Raw genomic sequence first — 22281 nt, 5'->3', positions numbered from 1 at the left:
ATTTCAATAAAATTCAAAGTCTTGTTTTTTATTAACCTCTTCAGATGTGGCTATTAATTTACAGGTTTAATCAAATAACGCCTGAAAATATTACATGAACTACATTCCCATTTTTAACATTTTGAATTAACCTCCAACTACTGTCATGCAAACAACTCTAAAAGTTTTCTTAGACTTTAAAAGTTGTTTCAGTGAAGTGAGTTTCAAAAGCAAATTTTAATGTCTGTGTCAGACTTTTTACATTAACTCTTTGATTCTTAAACCTTTGTTTCTTTTGAAAATGATTCTGTTGAGGAGACATTTCATTCTTAACATTTCATTTTATCTTCTTAACCATTTCATTTTATCATATGCTAAAGACAAATAAACCAAAAATGTAAATCATTTCATGCATCTTAATTTTTTATAAAAAATGAAGAAAAAAAAATGATAACTGTAATAACACTACATAATCCTATACCTTCTCAATATTATATAATTAAAAATCTGATTAAGTAGAAATACAGCACATTTTTTCATAAAGTGGATACAGCATTTAAAGACAAAACTATAACATATAATAAAGTTAATTTATAAAGTTCAAAAAACATGTAAACAAATCATATTTCAAAAAATACAAAATTACCTTAAATTTTCTCCACCTTCTGAAATTTCGTGATCTAAGCCTGTTTCAAGAGATCTAACAAAATCTTTCAGATGTGCTTGTTCTAAAGCTAACCATAAAGCATCATCACTATAGGAGCCAAATGGATCAAGATTTGTTCTCATTGTACCAGTAAAAAGAACTGGATCCTGAAATGAATAATAGAACTTTATTTAACATATACTTCGGTTATAAAATTAATGAATTAATGTTAAGTTTACGTAGCAGTACTAAAAACATTTTCCATGGCTAAATCCCGAGCTTTTCTTAAAAAAAGTTTTCTAGAGTTTAATGCTTAAATTTCCAAGATCACTTTTCTTGCAATATTTCCTTCAAAAACTAACTGCCAAATATTATGAAAAGGTTCTTTCCATCCATTTTTCACCGTTTGCAATGTAAATTCTTTGAAACTGATTTTAAATTGACCCAAATTTTAACAAACCATGGAAATTTTAAGAGATATTTATTTCGTATCCATCTGCAGACCAGTGGAATTTGTGCTTGCGGTGATGCTGATGAAGATGCTGAACATATTCTTCTTCATTGTAGTCTGTATGCGAGTGCCCGAATGAATTTAAAGACTGATTTGAGACGTCCTTCTATTTGTTGGCCACCTGCTTTATCAGAACTGGTCAAAAGTATTGAAAGTCTTGCGGCCTTGCGGAATTTTGTTTTTAATGTAAATTTGTAAATTTTTCTTCTTTTTGTTTTCTACTTATAACTGTAAGCCTCATGCTATACTTTGTGGTGGATGAGGAGTTTTAAGTCGTTTAAATAAAATAAAAAATTTTAAAAAAAATATTATGAATAAATTGCAATGTTTTTCTTAGGAAATTAAGGATTTTTTTTAAATTGAATACAAAAACTAGACATTTTCTTAATTATCTTCAAAAACCTAACTTTTTAATTTTTTGAGAGAATTTTATTTTATAACCGTCGCTGAACAGCCGACCCAATTTTTAGGTTTACGACTATTAATGTTTAAATCTGTGGCCTTGTAATTTTAAACCGAATCCAGAAGTCAAGGGAATTCTTCGTTCACGTATTGGGAGAAACTTGCTTTAGCTGAGGATTTTTTGATGGAAATAACTTTCATTTGCATTACATAAGGAGGAAAACCATGAAAACCTTCCACAGTTAGCCTGACGGCAAGGGGACTTTAACTCGTGATCTGTCTACCACTGAAGATATTTTATTTCAGCAATGTGGTTGTTACAAGCCACGTGTGGAATTCATGTCGACCAGTCGTCACGGGAATTTAAACCTGGTTCCCCTCATTCGAAGGCAAGTGCTATAATATATACTGCATTGTGTTTTTTTAGAGCCTGGTAAATAAAGTGGAAAAAACTTTATCTACTTAAGGAAAATATAAACTTTTTTAAATAAATTATAAATAAGTAAAATTGAAAATTAGTATATACCTGAGGAATGATTGTCAACTTAGAACGCAAGTCATGGAGGCCAAGTTTTGCAATTTCTACTCCATCAATAAGAATTTTTCCACCAGCAGCCTCAACAATGCGAAACAAAGCTAGAGTCAAGGATGATTTTCCTGCACCTGTTCGCCCTACAATGCCACACTGAATAAAAATGGAAAACCCTTATTTGTTATTTATTTGAAAAATAAGTTAAGTTATAGTATACTAAAAATAGGTACTCAAATATTGAACTGAATTTAGAAATAGCAAAACTAACATTTATTGGATTAATCAAAATATTAAAAAAGATTATTCCATTTAAAAACTATACTTATACCAATAATTTTGTCTTAAATACCAACAACAGCCCCTGACATTTTCATTGCAGGGATTAGTAAAACATAAGAACATTTGTTAAAAAGTTAAGTACTTCCACATTAGCTAGTTATCTGCCAGTGAAGTTATGGATGTTAAGGTATCTCGATTTCGAGACAATGCATAGCATCACTAGACAATGCATAACATCACTAATAAATCACCAAGCATAAATAAATGCATATATACTATAAATTTAAATTTGTATCACAAGCTTAGCAAAACAACTTTAATTTAATAAATTTTGGAACATTTGATCATTCTAATTTTTTTTTTTGTTAAAAACTCCTTATAAATAAAAAAAATGTGAGGATATTTCCAGGATAACTTTTCTTCGAAAACTAATTGCCAAATAAATACTATGGAAAAAATTGCAACATTTTCCTTGTTTTTTTTCACAAATTTAATTTTTATTTTTCTTAAAAGAATTATTAGAATAAATATTTATGTATATAATAACTGAAAACAATTAATATGCCTGACCTGAAATATAATATCTGCATTACATAAGTTATAAACATTAAAATAGCACAACACATGTTTTTCTTCTCCAAAGCCTGGTAAATAAAGTGAAAAAAACTGAGATAATTTCCAGGATAACTTTTCTTCGAACAATAATTGCCAAATAAATACTACGGAAAAAATTGCAACGGTTTCCTTGATTTTTTCACAAATTTAATTTTTTTTAAAGAATTATTAGAATAAATATTTATATATATATAATAACTGAAAACAATTAATATGCTTGACCTGAAATATAATATCTGTATTATATAAGTTATAACCATTGAAATAGCACAACACATGTTTTTCTTCTCCAAAGCCTGGTAAATAAAGTGGAAAAAAGCTTTTTTTTTCTTTTTTCTTCAAATGCCATTACAAAAAAAGATTTATCCTAAAAATTTCTATCAAATCTTAAACTAAGTAGAAAATTTTAAGAAAAAAGGAAATGCAGTATAAATAAAGACACAATATAATATATTATCTCCATCTTTTACTTCCATTTATAAGTAAATTTTTTATCTTGCAAAAAAATTTGAAGTTAGTTTGTGAAATGTTTCTGATGAGTTTTGTTTTATTTCCTACGAAATATTTAATATGATACTGCTAAATTATCTACAACTTACTTATTGATTATAATTCTTATAAAGAGTGAAGTGAATATAGTGTATTTTATCCAATATTTCAAGATTACACTACATTTATTAGAATGAATCATTTTATAAAAATATCTGTATAACAGGGATTTTTACATAAAAATCTAATTGTTAATACATCATTTATGTATTTTAATAATTTGCTAAAATCACTATTCCATGTACCTCAAAGGAATAACAGGGTGGCCACTCAAAACAGATTTCAAATTTCCCTGATTTTTCCAGGTTTTCCAGGTAAAAATCTTAAAATTTCCAGGTTTGTGTTTTTTTCCTTTTTTCTTATAAAGTGTAGGATGTGCACAAGAAAAGTGCCTGTATTATAAAATTTCTTATTCAAAATGTCATTTTTTTCAAACATATCTTGAAAAAAAAAATTATTTTTTACAAGATATTTTTTTTATTATTTTTTAATGTTCTGGTACAACATTAATTTTTAAAAAATTAAGACGTGGAGAAAATAATATGTTTAGCTTGCAGAATATATTGTTTTTATTGAATTTAATGCATTACTTTAAGTAGTATTTGCTCAAAGTGTACCTACAAAATGGCAAAATCAGAATGACCAATAAAACCTTGGATATGTATTGTTTAATATATTTTCATTAAGCAAAAGAAAACCGTTTCAGGTGATTATATATAAATATTTAATAATTACAGTGGCTCCCAAAAGTGCTCATTCACTTATAATTCATTTTGAAATAGGAAATAAAAATTCAATAATTAAAATGAATATTTCACAATGGGTACTTGATAATAAGATGTATAATCTATTCTTAGCAAAACTGCATGGAATATTTTAAAAACAAAGCAAAAGTTAATTTTTTAATCAAATAGTAACAAAAATGTTACCCCACGAAAGTCATCGTACAGATAAATGTTTTGGATCTCAGAAAAAAAATTATCGTCAATTGCTTTTTTTATATAATTGTTTTTCATTTAATTTTTTATTTATTTATTAGCATTTCAGTATCAAACTTTTAATAGCAAAATTATATTTTAATTTTTGCTTGCTAACTCCGTAATATTTTATTTTATCATTTAAAAATGACTCATGGTCGTAATAAAATAGACCAAATTCTATTATTTGTCTTCATAATAGGTAAATTAGTAATGAATATGAAAAATTAGTTTATTGTGTCCTATTGCAGTATGCGATAAAATGGTTAAAAGAAGGACTTCATATCAGAGATTAAAATTATAAATTTTGTGGAAAAATTCATAAATTCGCAATTGAGTGTTGTAAAAGTTTCTGTAAATTGTTTTAAAAAATATTCTGCACGAATTTCACCCGACAAATAAAACACTAGTTACACATATTTTCAACCTTTAAAAGCTATTGTAGATGCAAAAGGAAACTCCACTAAATGTTAATTTAACGAAAAATTAGATTTACTGATAGACTGAGTTTTTTCTTTTAAAGTATATGATGACTTTTGTGGGATAGAGTTTTTGTCCCTTTTTGATGATTGATTCCTTAAAAATAAAATTTTCCTTTGTTTTTAAAATATTTAATATTGTCATTTAAAATATTTCAGTTTTGTTAAGACTAGAACACATTTTTTATCATTAAATATACATTCTGAAACATTTATTTTAATTAATGGATAGTCTTATTTCATTGAAATTCATAAGTGTACAACACTTCTGTGAATCACTGCAATTACATTTCAATATAAAGCTGTACTGTATACTGCATTATACTGTATTTCATCTTACCAGTGCTTTTTATAAAATTCATTGATCCTTGAACCAATATCTCAAGTCAAATTTTTAAATAATGGCATTTTGAAATAGCATTTTTATTTTAAGAGATTCAGTATAAAAAAATAAATGTCAGAAATGTAAAATTGTCTAATTTTTAGTTCTATACTCTATAAGAAAAAAAAATAGATAACATTCCTTAAAATTTACACTTTTTTGAATTTTTTTCTTATTTGAAATTAAAACATTTAAAGAATTCCAATCTAAACACACAGTTTCTTAGTTTCGCATAGTTAATTGTTTTTAAAGGAACTGGAATCTTGTACAGTGCAGAAGTAAAACACTAAGTTTCATTTTCCATCTTTCGACTAAACACATATGAATAAAAAAAATTTAAATTTTCCGCATCATTTAATATGCTTCATATATATTCCTTAGTCATTGTCAGCTTTTTTAGGTAAAAAGAGGAATAATTTTGAAATATCATCTCTGGAATGCAAGCAACATTCACGAACTTTCGATATTGTGATAACTATACAATCCGAATTTTGAATTAAAAAAACTAATATTTACCAACAAAACAGTAAAATTTGATATTGATATATAGTTAGTTCTAAAAAAAAACTGTTATAAAAGGTTAAAATGAATTAGAAAAAATTAGCATTAATGCAAGAATTGTAACAATCTGTCGACAAATATTGCTGTTAGTGATGGGGGGAAATGTGTGATTGGTTGGTTTGCTGAGAAAAAATAATTTACAGATTTCTTTGAATGGGGGGAGTTCAAAAGCTTTCAGAAAAAGAATGCAATATAAAATCTATTATTATTAAATTATAACCAACTAATTTTTAGAGAATTTAATAAAGTTAAAAAAACAAAAACATTTCGACTCATTTTTTCAAAATGGAAAAAAATTACCACTCTCAATTGACTTGATCAAACTTGAATCATTGTGTGAGCAAACCCACGGACAGAACTTAAAAACCAAAGCAAATATCCGAACCCCGTCTTCCACGTCCACCATAATCTTTGCCTTTCCTAAATTGCACAGTCCCATAGTCTGCATAGAGATCAAAGGTTTCTACATTTGCTTAGCAACCATGGGAGAATTTTATGTGGCATTCTAGCTTAACAGGGTTATAATGGAGCAAATTTTGATGAAAGCAAAGTATAGCTAAGATGATGATATTTTAACTGTTTGGAGATACATTTCCGTCTAAAAAATGTGGGTATAAAGGATGAAACAATTTAAATTAAGAAAATTAGCAAATAATTTAAATTAGTGAAATTAAGAAAATATATCAGAAAAAATTTCCAGCTTTTCTTTAAAATTTCCAGGTTTTCAAGGTGGGTGGCCACCCTAAATAAATATCAATTATATTGTAACAACAGAGTGTTCTGCAATCAATGCCTTTATTCAATTTTTAAAATCCTTGACAAAAAAAAAACATGAACATTAGAGGACGCAAATTAATATTTAAGTGTGGAAAATATTGCTTTCAAAATCTGCCAAATCACCATTGTGGAAAACCAGTAAGAGAATATGAAGTCTAGTTTGATTGCAAAATAAAACTCATGTTTTTCTGGAAGTCAAACAGGCTTTGATATTTCTATTCTTAATAGTGATTCATCAGATTTTGATAATATTTTGCTTTCTTTTCTAATAATATTTTGCGAACTTTAATATGCACAGCTTTAACTTCATTTTTGAAAAGGATTCTAAAATGTATATTAAAGGCAGTTATAAGGGCAGTAATTACAGAACAATCTCCACAGTAAGAGTACATATAAAGACTTAATTTTCATAGCGTGTCAACTCTACTTATGTTCATTTTAAAACACAGATCCTTAAAGTTTAATGAGAGTATAGTTTTTACCATCTTGCTCGATTAGTGGTGCCCTCTGTTTGGTAGTCCTGGTACTTAAAATATGTATGACTATTAAAAAAAAAAGTAAAGCTAACTTAATTTTTTTCACAAGAGAAATTGGTCAATCATATAAGGTCTCCACATTAGTGCACAGGTATTTAGAAAAAAGAAATACTGACCCTTTCAGATGGATTAATGTTGCATGAAATTCCTTTTAAAACTAATTCCAATCCTTCTCTGTATCTCGTGGCATACTGTTCAAACTTAATATGTCCATCTGAAGGCCATGATGGATCAGGTTTATTTTTTTCATTTTTCCAATCAGCCTAAAAAACATATCACAAAATTAAAAAGAATTTTTTTTCATTATTCAATTGGCTTCTATCATTAAATTAAGATGTGAACTTACATTTAAAAAGCAAATTAGTGTCATAAAAAATTCTGTTTGAAAAAAAAATCAATGGTATACATCGTTTCTGATTAAAAATGCAACTATTCATATTAATGAATACAAACAATTAAAAAAAATAATAAATTCTTTAACGAAGTGCTCCAAAATATCCACATTCTTGCATATTTTTTTAATCCTTATAAAAAGAGAAGTCAGAAAGTATGCATGTTAGGAGTTTTTAAAAATCAATGTTTAAGTGTGAAAGAACAAAAGAGAGATTAAAATCATCCAAAATAAACTGGATATATATTACTTTAATTCTTCCTTTATTTCTCACACTGACTTTAAATATGTAAGTTAGAAAATATTTTCATTTTTTCTCACAAAATCATTGAATTCTAACTCCATTAGAAAAATAGTTTGCTGACTAATATTTTCCAAGGATTCTGAAAATATATAATCAGGGCAGTCCTCATGAAAAACCCTGTATTACTTACTTCTACTGGAGTTTTGGTATATTCTAAACATCTCTCAACAGAAACAATGTTAGTCTCAACATCAGCTGTGGCCCTAACAAGCATGTTTAATTGGCCAGTCATCTATAAAATGTATAATTTTATTAAAACATTAATTATGAAACATTATTATTAATATTTTAATAAATATATTTTTTAAAAGCAATACTTGAAGCTTAAACCTATAATACTTGAAATTTAAACTTATAATACTTGAAGCTTAAACTCATAATACAAGTTTTTGTACCGAGACAAATTTTAAAAACAATAATTTAAAACTCATCTGCCATTGAAGACTACAGTAGACAGAACATGATAAATAAGATATTAAAACTAATATTTTATTGATTGGTTATAAGCATTCATTAAGCTATGTTTTATGCTGCACAGTAAAATCAAAAAATTATGAGCTAAGTAGAATTATTGAATTAGAAGAGCTTAGTAGTAGAATATTTTAAGTGAGATTTTGAAAAGGCTAAAATAACACTATAATGACAGGTTGTAAGCACAGAATATGCTGCACAGTTACTACCAGTAATATTGCACTGTTAAATACAAAATTTGAAAATATAATAATTTTGCAACCAGATGCAATTAAGGAGCATGATCTGAGCATGTTAAGTGAAGTTTTGAAAATACTCAACACTGAAATTACTGGTTCTGGTCTTATGATATTATTCTTTATTTTTCCTGGTGTTAAAAAAGCAATATTTTTTTCAATATATCTGAAAACCAAAACTAATTAAAAAAAAAAAAAAAACAGAGCTTGTAATGCTATTTTTTGTACTGTTATAATTACAAATTTCTAAAAGAACAATCTACAAGGGAGAATCACACCGGATGGAACCAATAAATAAAAATATTACCTGTAGAGCATAACTGACTGATAACCCAGCTATACCTGGACTCAAAGTATCTCTTGCCAAAATAGCAAAAAGAGCAGCTAAGAAAACAACTGTATATCCAAGAAACTCTAAATAAATAGCCAACCACCTACAAATAATTTATTTATGTTAATGGATCACAAAATACAAATGAAAATTTCATATCATATTATTCATGATACTTCAAGTTTTAGAAAAAACTCAATAAACACATTTTTAATTCGAGATTAACTTTTTCCAGTTTTTTAAAGCCTTATCTATTTTTTTTAACAAATTTTTATTAAAAGTAACCTCCTATATTTTCATTTAAAATTTTTAACATTTTATAAAAAAAACTTATTATTTTTAATGTTGTTACCATGTTATGTTGTTATGTTATTAACATGAAATAGCACAGATGGGTTCATAGCCCATTACTTTCTGACATATTTTGAACACAAATAGTCTGTATAAAAACATACTAACCAGGTATTAGTAACTAATATATTTTCTGGTTAATAAATCAACTTTTTGAACCCCTAAATTGCAAAGATAGTTATGATTTGACTTATTTACTGCTACCAAATTTGGCCATAAAGACTTTTTCCCCAGAAATTTGACTCTTAGCATTGTAATTAACTTAATATGTAAGGTAAATACAAACATAAAAGTAATACTACTATAACACAATCAAAGCTTTGATATAATAAAAAAAATTTTTTTTTTATACATAGCATAGTAAAGGTTCCATTCTATAAGTAATTTCACTTCTTTCTCTTGAAGTCCATAAAATATCATTTTAGGTACGATCCAATGAATGGGAATGACTAAATATTTTAAGAAGTTCTCTAATTACGATCGAATTGTCTTTTCCATTCCAGAATAATTGGGCACTTTTGCATTTGGTTAAAAAAAAAAATTAACAAATTTAAATTGTGGAGTTAATTTGATTACCAAACGCTCTTAAAACCAACTAAAAGTTCATCATGGTTGACTTGTTGGAATACAGGGTTGACATGTACATCGGAAACTATGGTAACACTTTATCTATGACTATATTGTAAATTATAAATTCTTTAAACTATAACATAAATTATTTGTTCATAGTGTAATAACAAATGCTCAAAAATAGAGCTATTATATTTGAGACATAAATAAATGCAAAATTTTTTTAAAAAATAAAAATTATTCACACCTGCTAGCTCCAAGACTAGGATAATAGGATTCATTATTAATATCTACTAGGTTGTTTGAATGGGTCATAAACTGCTGATCTGCTCTAAAAGCTCTAATAGAAGTGGCACCGGTAACAGTTTCTGAAAAATGGGAATAAACAGGAGAACGAGTGGTCGACTCTAATCTCTTTAGCTGCCGAGAAGTTGGTATGTAGAATTTCTAAAAATACACAAGCAAATATATAAAGCAGAGTTTTCTAAAGACTGGAAATTAATGCATTATTTCCCATAAGATAGTTCATGAGGACATTACTTTATAGAATTTAATTTTAAATATAAAAAATTAGAATTATTGAAATTAATTTTAAGTATAAAAAATAAGAAATTATGGATAATTCCAAAGGATATATATAAAATATAATTTTAATGCAGGAATTTTTGGTTATTCTAATGGCATCAAAATTTAGAAAAATTTAAAGTTTTTGATGATTTGCATAAATCTCTTGCGAAAAACTCTCTGATCAAATAATTTCATTTTAAGTGTAGTTAGCTAGTTTTACATAACCAGTGGAAGTTTATTATCTTTCAAAGTTAAGTTAGTAAATTGGTATACACCATAGATAAACCTTTTACAGAAGAAATTATAAACAAGCTCCAATAAAGTAATAGATTAAGTTTGTTTTCTTTTGTTAAAAGCATTAAATACTGCTTTGTGGCCACCAACCTAAATTTTTTATCAATTTTATATTCCCTAGCAATTTAGTTCTTTTTTTTCTCCAATATCTACATCTTGCAACATCAGAGATTCTCACCTTACAATCACACTTATTTCATTCATCTAACTTTGTTTGATTATCTTGTTGGATTGTTTTCTCAACTCTATTAGTCTATCCTTTTTCCCTATTGTAGCTTGTTTGTAATTTCTTCAGTGTCTTAGTATTTTTCTTTTTCATCCTGTAATTTGATACTGAAGAAGGCTTTTCATTACAGAACTGAAATGGTCTTATTTATTTAGGGGACATCCTTTTGCGCTCTTTTCTCATTGTCTAGCTTTATTCCCACACTTATTATTCAATAAAAACATAGCAAAACTTTTTTTAAAAGCAAAAACACTGAATTAATAGTTGATTGAAAGAAATAAAAAAGACAAATGCTATCCAATAACTATAAAAATGCCTACCTGTAGGAAATAATATAAAATACCAAGAGGAATTGCAGCCACAATAAATATTGGTGTTTCCAAGCAAATTATGATGATTGCACCTAAAGTTCTGAATGACATAATAAGTAGAATTCTTATGTTGAATCGAATCGTGACATCAGCTGTATCAATGTCTTTAGAGAACCTGTTTAATAGTCTTCCTAAAGGAGTTGTGTCAAAAAATGACATCGGTGCATGCATTATGTGATTCAGCATGACATTGTGAAGAATTGTTGAGGCTCGAAGACAAGCAAGGTTCATGAGAACGGCAGTCACTATAGTGAAAACAACTATAAAGAATAACACATCAATTTAGAATGTGGTACACAATAGGTTAAAATTAAGTACTTTTTATGCATTATAATTGTCAAATATCAATTAAAAGTGTTGTCTTCTTTTAATTTCTATCGCTGTTTGCTCTTCGATGTGGCGTTGAGTCAAGTTAAGAACGATTTCAACAATAAAACAATAAATTTATTTAAGAAATAAAAGAAAACAAACTACTTCAGCAGCCGAGTATATTGCTGCTTCCTAATCGTTTCATACTAAAAAATTCTCTCTCTTACATTTGTAAACAGACACAGTAGTTGTGGCGCTACGCCACCTGCTGGACAACTCACTATTAAGGGGAAATGTTAACAATCGGGCATCCTGATGATACAATTGCCCTCAATTGACACTTACTTAACAAAAGATACATACATCAATTATTACATAATAGATATAGACAATTAAAAAATTTTTTTTTCATACTTAATACACATTTTTTTTTTCCTTCTTTGAAATATGAATGAATAAAAAATTTTAAAGTTCTATTACAGTTCTTTCTTTTTGTCTTGCTTAATAGTTCTGTTTTTTTTCTGCAGATCTTTCTCCATCTTTCTTAAAAATGTCTATTAATGTCTTTAACTCCTTGTCAGTATGTTGGATAATTAAAATTTGCTCATCTTCGCTCAATGTTCGACATACTTGAAATTTTTTCTCGATAAGGCTTGTCATGGTGTCTTCTGGGTCTGAGATAGGAGCTCTGCTCAAAGCATCTACATGGGTCATTTAAATGCCTGGTTTGTGGCAAACTGCAAAATTGTACTCTTGTACTAGAATACTCCATCATGCGATTTGGGGATTACTTGACTCTTTGGCATTCATGTAGATTAATGCTTGACAATCTGTCACAACTGTAAAATTGATACCTAACAAAAACTGTCTGAGTCTTTCTAGTGTCCAAATTATGGTTATCAACTCCAATTTACTTGAATGGTAATTCCTTTCAGGTTCGGTAGTCTTCTTGCTGACACAGTAAAGTAAGTGCCACTTATCATCGCTTCCCAACTGAAATAACATTCCTGCGATGCCGTCTGCACTTGCATCAGTATGAACTTCGGTTTTAGCTTCGGGATTGTAAAGTGTCAAAATTGGTTGTCGTGCCAGTTCCTTTTTCAATATTTCGAAAGATTTCTTTTTCTTTTCGTCCCTCCTAAATTCTTTATTCTTTTTAGCTAATTCGGTTACCGGTTTAGCTTTTATGGCGTAATTCTGAATAAACTTTCTAAAAAAACTTGTTAAACCAAGAAAACGTCTAACCTCATGCATATTTTTAGGTTCGGGAAACTTGGAAATTACCTCAACCTTTCTGGAGCCCGGTTTTATCTCATCTTTATTGACAATAAATCCCAGAAATTCAACTTCATTTTTTGCGAACTCACACTTGGATAATTTTAAAGTCAAATTTGCTTCCAGTAATGCCTCAAATACCTTAATTAATTTATTTAGCATTTCTTCCCACGTTTTAGCATGAACAAGAATGTCGTCAAGATAACATAAAACATCCTTGTTACATAAACATCCTAACACACGATACATTAAACGTTGGAATTCTGCTGGAGCATTGGTAAGACCAAATATCATTCTTTCAAATTGTCCAGTTTCATCTGGAGTGATAAACGCGGTTTTTAATTTCGCTTCTTCGGTTAATTGAAGCTGTAAATAACTGTGAGCCCAATCTAAAATTGAAAACAGACTACAATCGTGTAGTTGTTCCAATAAGTCATCGATTTTCGGAAAGGGAAATTAATCTTTTATCGTTTGATTATTTAATATTCTGTAATCAATAACTAACAGATTTTCACCTGTCTTCTTACGCACTAAAAGTATAGGGCTCGAATATGGTGAACGCGTTTCTGTTATAATACCGTTTTCTTTCCATTAATTTACGATTTCTTTAATTGCTTTTCTTTCGATTGCATTCGCTTTATATGGTTTCATGCATACGGGCTTTGATCCCTCAATTTCCTTAATATCCGTTTTTATTAAATTTTTACAACCTAACTCCGAAATGTTTAATGCGAAACAGTCTCTAAATTTATTCAAAAGCTTAACGATATCATGTCGTTGCTGTTCCGTTAAATTTTTATTAAATTTTATTTCACCTAAAGTTATGGGTTTTTGTTCTACATCTACTGGATTAACACTAAAACATTCTAATGATGGATTATCCTCAAGTGAATTAAAATTACTTACATTTACCACTTCGTTCACTAAATCCGCCTTACGAATATTTTGATGTTTCCTTAATGTTATTTCTTTATTTCCGATATTAATGATTGGTACAATCGTCATACCCTTCTTTACTTTTAGTAAAGAATCAAAATTACTTTCATTTCCTTGAATCAAAATTAACCCATTATTTACTTGTTCAATTTTTGCCATTACAAAATTCACGCTGTTGTTTATTATTTTCGTAGTTTCTTGCGTTTTCAACTTAATACAAGGCATTTCTTCGATACAATTTAATGTAATGAATGGGTAATCTTTTTCATAACCAATATGCAAGGTATCGCCGACTCTAGCATATGCGATGTATGGTAAATCCAAAAATGTCCTACCGACAATTAGGTCAACGTTCTGTGCTGCATCCGGGACGATCAAAACAGAAATATCTTTTCCCAATACATCCTCAATTTTAATATCTAATATTACTGCTCCCATGCTCTGCGAAGCAGGGCTTGTTTTGTCTTCGAAGCCATAAAGATCCTTTGTACACGGCGTTATTCGCTCCCACACCCCCACATGCTTAGCCGCAGATTCTTTCAATAAACAAGAAGAGGCGCCGGTGTCAAGAATACAGCTGACGATGTGTTTATTAATTACAGCACTTCTCAAATATTTATCGGTGCAGGCGAAATATTCAGGGCCACTCACACTTAAATTAACTTCCTTTTTATTCTTATTAGAGCAGTTCTTTCTGCTATGCCCTTTTAATCCATATAAATTACAGGTATACAGACAATCTTTTGAGATATGCCCAAAATTATTGCAAGAAAAACACTTAGGTTCACCTTTTTCATTTTGAATGGAAGAATTAAACGATTTATTGCTATCATATTTAGACGAACTCTCCTTTTCAAAAGATTTATGGCTCATCACATTTCTGTTTTCAAATTTATTATCGTATCTATTTGAGTTGCAGAAGTTTGATACTCGCGAATAATTTTTGTAATCATCGTATTGACCTACAGATTTAGTACTTTTTTCACTATTTATTTTTAATCCGGAACGCACACTATCGTATTCATCTAATTTATTGGCTAACTCATTCGCGTTTACGTAATTAGGCCATGAATCAATAAAATGCTCTCGCATTAAACCTGGGACGCATTTTTTCAATTGGTCCGTTATTATTAGTTCTTTTAATGAATCTAAATCAATTATTTTTAACCCTCACAACCATTCATTAAAAAAGTTACGTATTTCGAAAACATAATCTGACCATGTACTTTTAGAATCTTTAACGTGACTAACAAACTTTTGACGAAATTTTTCTGGACTTTCTTTGACGCTGTTTTCTATCCCATTTCTGATTTCCACTGTCTTCTTTTACTTTCTATCGCTGTTTGCTCTTCGATGTGGCGATGAGTCAAGTTAAGAACGATTTCAACAATAAATTTATTTAAGAAATAAAAGAAAACTAACTACTTCAGCAGCCTAGTACATTGCTGCTTCTTATTCGTTTTATATTAAAAATTTCTCTCTCTTACATTTGTAAACAGACACAGTAGTTGTGGCACTACGCCACCTGCTGGACAACTCACTATTAAGGGGAAATGTTAACAAAAGTATTTATAGAATATAGGCTGTTTACTGTCAAGTCTAATGTGGTAATAGAGGTGTAAGCAGAATAACAGAATAGCCAGATAGGATAAGGTTCCACTTCCTACACACTCTCCCATTATTTAAAAATACAGGTTACACATTTTTAAATAAATTAGTCATGCAAAAATACCAAATTTAGTTAATAAGCTACACAAGTGTGAAAATTTACAAGGAAGAATTAAAATGCACAGATGACCACTTTAAAAGAAAATAGTGAAATATTAAAAATTTGCATTGAAGTTTTGTTGTTGATAAGTTTGTAAGATTTCATCTATTAGTTAAATTAACCATTTGTTATTTTTAAAGTCTGAACAGTAGAAGGAAATTTAAAATTAGCAAATGATCTATATAAGTCTTCAAAATTATTAAATTGCTCTTTAATTGCAGGTGATTGGATATTTTTATAATTCAACATGGTCAATTTAGTAAAACACAACTGTTTTTGCCCATGTTATGTAAAAGAGTAAAGAACTTTTGTAACAACAAGTAGTTAAACATGAAGAACAAGGCTTTACAATTTCAAGATCAATGGTTTGATAATGGCAGAGAGATCGCACTGTACACTAGTCTTCTTCAGTTCCAAGTTAAGCTGGTACTGATCGATCTGAAAGATTTAGAAATAGTTCAATATTTTTCAAGCCATTACTTGGCATAGGATAGAACATCATCCCTGTGGAATGACAGATCTGTAGCGTGTTTACCACTAGTGGCTTGCAGGCGTGACCTGAACATGCCTACTTTGATAGATGGTCTACATTGAACAGTTAACTTTCTACTTTGTGACTGCAACATTGTCCTCATTAAGTTGTTGCTACTCCGTCTCAATTACACACAACGATAGCCTGTATACACTCTACTGCTAATGGCAACACAGGACCAACTGTGAACTTAATACAGTAATCAGGATAAGCACTCAAAGTCCGATGGTCTTAATACAGATCTCCCAGCTTCTCTCAAAAGCAATGAATCAGTTAGTGGTATCTGTTCATCGAATTCTATCACAAATAAAATTCTCGTGGGGGAGTACTGTAGTGTATTTATCACTACAATTTCTTAATTCCAATTCACCACTATATAAGACACATTAACTTGATTCTATGTTGGGGTACCATTTCATACATGAAAATTGACAGTGTCCAAAACACATACTTAAAGTTTTCTATCATACTTAAAGTTTTCTATCATCACAGCTTTGGTATGTACAAAATATTTTGTGTCAGTGAGTGTTATTATAACTTATTTCTATAAAATAAAGAAATAATATGGTCTAAAAACACAAGTCTTAATAAAAATGTGAGAAAAAATTTATAACTTAGAACAAAAGGGGAAACACTTACTTTCACCAAAACCCAGTCCACCATAAACACCTAAACGTAAATCACGTAATTTTGTATCGGCACTTTTCACAGGGTCAGTAGCATCTGCACTCCATGCAGAAAGCCATAAACTAGATCCAAGACTGAATGCTGTACACAAAGTGTAACTCAAAATTGTCCAGAATGTGTTCCAGTAACCATAAGATTTCATGTAATCAACATACACAGATGCTTTAACCTACAGGGTGAAAGGAAAACACAAACATAAAATATAAATTCTCTACATTATTTGAGTATTTTATTCAACTATTCATATGGAATAAACTATATTCAATGCAGATAATATTATTCATAATTATACTGATAATATAATTTTTATTTAATATATATTTTAATTAATATGGATAGAAATAAATTAGAATATTTGAATCGTAGATAAATATTTGTTCCATTAGCTTACTTAGCAAGGAAAAATAAAGTTGTCACTCAACAAAGCTGCAACATTTACTTTTTTTGCAGATATTAAGTTCAAATTAAAAACTCAACAAGACCCCTATACAGCAAAATTCAAACTTCCCCAATTAATTTACTATATAATTTTAATTATCAGATTAACGAGACTCTACTTAGCAAAAAAAAAAATTTTCAATTTGAAAAACTGAAGTATTTACCTTTCTTACAAATTTATAATTTTAACTAACTGTTTAAGAAGACCCTACTAAAAAAATCATTAATTCATCACAAATCATAATTCATCACAATTTTAATTACCAAATTCATAAAATTCTTAAGAAAAAAAGGAATATTTACCATACAAAGTTGTATAATTTACTTTTTTCATAGCATATTTCAATTATCTAATAAACAAGACTATAACTTAAAAAAAAAAAAAAAACTTTCAAATTGTAATGTAACTACATTTACTTTATTTGTAACTATATTACTTCAATTATCAGACTACTTAGCAAAATTTTATTAACTTACTTGAAGATGGATAATTTTACTTATATGACTAAAAAAAAAACTCCTAGTTATGCAAAAAAGAGCATTTAATTTTCAAAGCGCAGCAACACTTCTTTTTTAGCTGAATATTTTATACATCTGATTAACAAAATGAGATTTCAAAAAAGTCTACAGTTTAAAAAACAAATAAATTTTCTTCATTCATAGCCTATTAATACTTCATTTAATTATCTGATTAATGGGAGTCCTTTCTAAAAAAAACACTACAGCCAACAAACATTTGTCTTACTGATCCAACTTCCATTCCTTCCTTTTCTGTGAGCCTGGTTCCAGTTTTAGGCTTTTCTACAACAGATTTTTTACTGGCTCTCCGATGATAAGAATCTTTCCAACTTTTAGCTCTTTTACGCAGACCATCTTCAGATCCTATTACTGAAGGAGACCTTTCAGATTTTGCAGGACTAGCTGTATCTGAATCAGTTCCATCACTTAGTTTTGACAGTTGTCTGAAAACACACTATGTTATTAATAATTGAAATTTAAAACATTTAATTAAATTCTTAACAATAACTTCTTTTTTTTTGCATTAAACAGGTCAAAGATTTTTTCAGTAGTAAAAAAGAGTTATAAAATTTAATCTGATAAAAATAAGACCTTTTATGATTAAAAATATATGTAGACATTAGGGGAAAATTGCATATTATACAAAAAAATTCTTACTGGAAAAAAAATTTCCAGTAAGAAAATTTTTTTTTTTTGATTGTTTGCTTGAGGGTATTAGCAAAAGCTTTGTAGAATAATTGAATCTTCAATACGGAATTGGAAAAAATTCAGTCTACTAGACAAAAATTTAAAAGAAGTAGACAAAAAAATCTAAAAATCCAAGCAAGATATATTTGTGACAGATAATGAAAATCAATAAAAAGAAAGAAATAACCTCTGGGACAAAAAGTTTTCATGGCCAATTATAACAAGATTAACAAATTCCAGAAAAATAATGAATGTAAAATAAATAATATATATTAATCTCATAATTCCAAATCAGGTATATTTGTTATGGTACGTATATAAGAAAATGGTCATATTTTGCATAATTGGGAAAATATAACTATTTAAAAATATATGTTAATTACCTTTTAATCATTTCTCAACTAACACTATAATTAAGTAAAATAAATGTTGTGATTGATTTTGATGAACAGATGAAGTATTAAAAGGATCATGTGTCAAATTTTTTTTGGTGTTGGTTAAATAATATTATAGGGGTAGACATATTTCAGCAAAATTATTGCAAAAATTATGACCTTAGTTAAGTGAGACTCATTTCATATATAGCTGAATGAAAATCAGCCATGTGTGACTTTATTGAACTAAAACATTTTTGTATGGATTCTTTTAAATTAAAACATTTTTTATGGAATCGTAAATTTCTAAAAACCTTTTATAAATTTTTTTAAAAAAAAGAACATTTTAAAAATAAATTACACATTTTAAGCGTTCAGCCAACTATAATAAATAAAAAAAATTATATCAAAATAACTAAGAGATATTTATGCCAGAAAATAATGATTTTTCCCCTATAAAGTTATTTCAAATGTAAAAAGGAAAAATGAAAGAAAAAAAAAAAGGAACTAGATATAGTCCCTTATATGTAAACTTTTACAGCTAAGAGATTCATATACCTTGTAACTTCAGGTGGTACTCCTATGGTAGCAGCTATTTCTTGCATTAAATTCAATTCATCGAGTGGCATTTCCTCAACAGCTTCTTCAGCATTTTCTTGTAAATATTGAATGAGAAAATCAGCAAAAGCTCCTTTCTTTGCTAAAAGTTCACTGTATGAGCCTATCTCAGAAACTTTTCCATTTTGGAGAACTACTATTGTATCTACCTCTGGCAAGACACTTATTCGATGTGTTACAAGAATTCTAGTCTATAAAAGATTATCATCACTAAACAATGTATAAATAAAAATAGACAATTGAAATTGCTAGCACCTGAACCTAAACAATCTAAACTTATTTTATTTTTTTATTTATTTTTTTAAATTTTCATAAGTTTTAAAAAGCCCCTAATAGAGATTTTGAATAATCTATTGTTTTTTTAACATTTTCCAAAGTATAATAAAAAAATTAGAAATTTCTTTATGATCTTTTCTGATTTTTTTTACGATAATTTTAAATTGACCTCTAAGGAAAAAAATTTTTTTTTTAAATTAATTTTATAATGTTTAAATTCTCACTCTTGCAGAATTTGATTGAATATGATTTGAGATTAATAAAAACTGAATATAAATGCCTAAAATATTCAAGAGATATAAACTAGCAATTACTTTTGAATTCTGTCTATGCAATATTTTGGTAAATACTGTCTGAAAACAGCAAAAATAATATTAAAATAATTAAAGGATAAAAATTGAAGAATAGTCAAACTTACACAGTCTGATAAAAATACTTTTAGTTTAGTAATTTAAATATTAAAATATAATATAATTGTTGTTTAGTTTTGAACATAAAAAAGACAGATTCAATTATAATAGAAATTACAGAAATACAAGTTTGGCAAATTTAACCTTAAAAAGATAATAATAATAAATAGAATTAGAGGCTTTATATTATCTCAAAACTTTGTTGTGGAAATTATCCAACTAATAAAAAGCTACTTTTTACTTAAAATTAATGATAAAGCAATAAATAAATAAAAATGTTTAATATTTATTTCACAAAAAAGAGAGATAAACAAGACAAGAGTTTCACTTTGTAAATACCATAGCAAAATCATAACGGTTCATTTAATACAAACCTTTTTCTTAAGAACTCCTTTGGGTCCAATAACCTGCTCAAATATATGTTTCCCAACATGAGCATCAACAGCACTGAGTGGATCATCCAAGTAATATATGTCAGCATCATTATAGACAGCTCTCGCTAAGCTTACTCTTTGTTTCTGTCCACCACTGAGATTGATACCCTGGAAAGTAAGTAGCTTTTTAATTTTCAACTTCTTCTCAATGTTAAAACAGCCATTTATCTTTTTCCTATCTTTCGCTTTCCTATATGCATCATCTTGTTTTAATGGTTCTGTCAGTTATGCTAATAATACCTGTTTAGCTCATTTCTGAAACCAACATATTCCCTTGTCTATTGTTTGGAAATTCTGGTCCTAAAACATGCAGAATTATTCTAAATTTATACAAAAATCGCACACCCTTGATCCTAGTTTTCAAACCCAGAAGGATGATACAAGAAATCTGGAATACAATCACCCCAGGTCAATGATGCAGAAAGGAGGATTTGTTAAAATTCAGAGCAAACATTCCAAACAACACATTAGATGATTATGCATTTGTTGATGAAAATTCTAAAACTTGTGAAGTTGACTATTCAAGAAATGGTTGTGAAGCTGAAGAAGTGCAAAATGAAGATGAAGAAGCAAAATCACGAAAATGTTGGACTGCATTTATTTAAGTTTATTTAAACTGTAAATTCATTTTAAAAAAAAGGTTTTTATGCAGTTCAAAATTGATTTATCAATAATTCATAGACATTTCTACATGCTTGGTAAAACTTTTGAGACAATTTTAACAAGTTTATTAAAATAAATGTAACAACTTAATTCAATAATTGTTAAAAGAAGATAATTTCACTAATGAAAGCAAAGCTGCTTCCTTTTTATATAAAAAAAAAATCCACTACCTCCAATTATCAATATCAACAATTTCAAGAAGTTAAGAATAAATAAAGTAAAATCAGAAAGAAATAACGCTAATTGAAATTAATAAAAATACTGTTTTATTGAATGTAATTTTCTGTGTTACCTATATAATTTCAAAAATCAACAAAAAAAATAATTGATTTTCATCATAAAATTAAAAAGAAAAAGTATTCAAAAAATAAATAAAACCTTAAATATATTAAAATCTATACTAACTTTTTCTCCAATCTCAGTTTGATCCCCTCCTGGCAAAATTTCTAAATCTTGAGAAAGAGCACAAGCCTCCAATACACGTTTATACCATGGCTCATCATATCGCTTAGTAAAAAGAACATTCTTTCTAAGGGTGGCATTTTGAATCCAGGCTTGCTGTGGCACATATGCAACACTTCCCTGTTAAATAACAAATATCGTGTATATTGCTTACAATATATTTTACAATATTGCATAGATACTAAATATATGATTTGACATAATATAAATGTACCTACACTCCAGTTACAAGTGGACTGATTGATTTTAGAGAGTAACAGAAAAAGCTTAAAAAACTTCCTAAACATTACATTTCCAATGCAAAAATTTCTAAATGTGTTTTTAACTGAGTTTGACACAAAAATGAAAGCTAACTAGAGAGCCTTCAGGTAATGGAATCACACATTATCTCTATTTTTTAGCTGCTCAAAAGTTATTTTTTCAAAAAAAATTTATAAAAATATAAGCATTTAGAAAAAAGGTTTTGTCTACAGGATACAGTTTTATTCAACTTAAATTAAGTTTACACACATAAAATTAAGACATACATAACCCAAACAGCAGGTACCAGGAAATG

General features: G+C 28.2%; 1 protein-coding gene across 1 annotated transcript in view; it reads right to left on the bottom strand.

The window, feature by feature from the left end:
* The window catches only part of LOC122271425 (multidrug resistance-associated protein 1), a 48658-nt gene that overhangs the window by 3997 nt on the left and 22380 nt on the right, over positions 1-22281 (bottom strand). Inside the window, exons 15-26 of the mRNA XM_087152033.1 lie at positions 21669-21845; positions 20541-20708; positions 19421-19671; positions 18028-18244; positions 16797-17013; positions 11287-11597; positions 10127-10326; positions 8935-9061; positions 8051-8152; positions 7342-7488; positions 2065-2223; positions 626-792 (exon numbers count right to left, since the gene is read on the bottom strand). Of these exons, the coding sequence (XP_087008159.1) occupies positions 626-792; positions 2065-2223; positions 7342-7488; positions 8051-8152; positions 8935-9061; positions 10127-10326; positions 11287-11597; positions 16797-17013; positions 18028-18244; positions 19421-19671; positions 20541-20708; positions 21669-21845 (2243 nt within the window). The remainder of the gene's footprint in view (positions 1-625; positions 793-2064; positions 2224-7341; positions 7489-8050; positions 8153-8934; positions 9062-10126; positions 10327-11286; positions 11598-16796; positions 17014-18027; positions 18245-19420; positions 19672-20540; positions 20709-21668; positions 21846-22281) is intronic.

Source organism: Parasteatoda tepidariorum, chromosome 9, assembly GCF_982258835.1.
Source record: "Parasteatoda tepidariorum strain Cologne lab strain chromosome 9, Ptep-v5.0, whole genome shotgun sequence".
NCBI classification, from domain to species: domain Eukaryota; kingdom Metazoa; phylum Arthropoda; class Arachnida; order Araneae; family Theridiidae; genus Parasteatoda; species Parasteatoda tepidariorum.
Note: the sequence above shows the minus strand (reverse complement) of the source record. Positions and strands in the feature narration are given on the sequence as shown.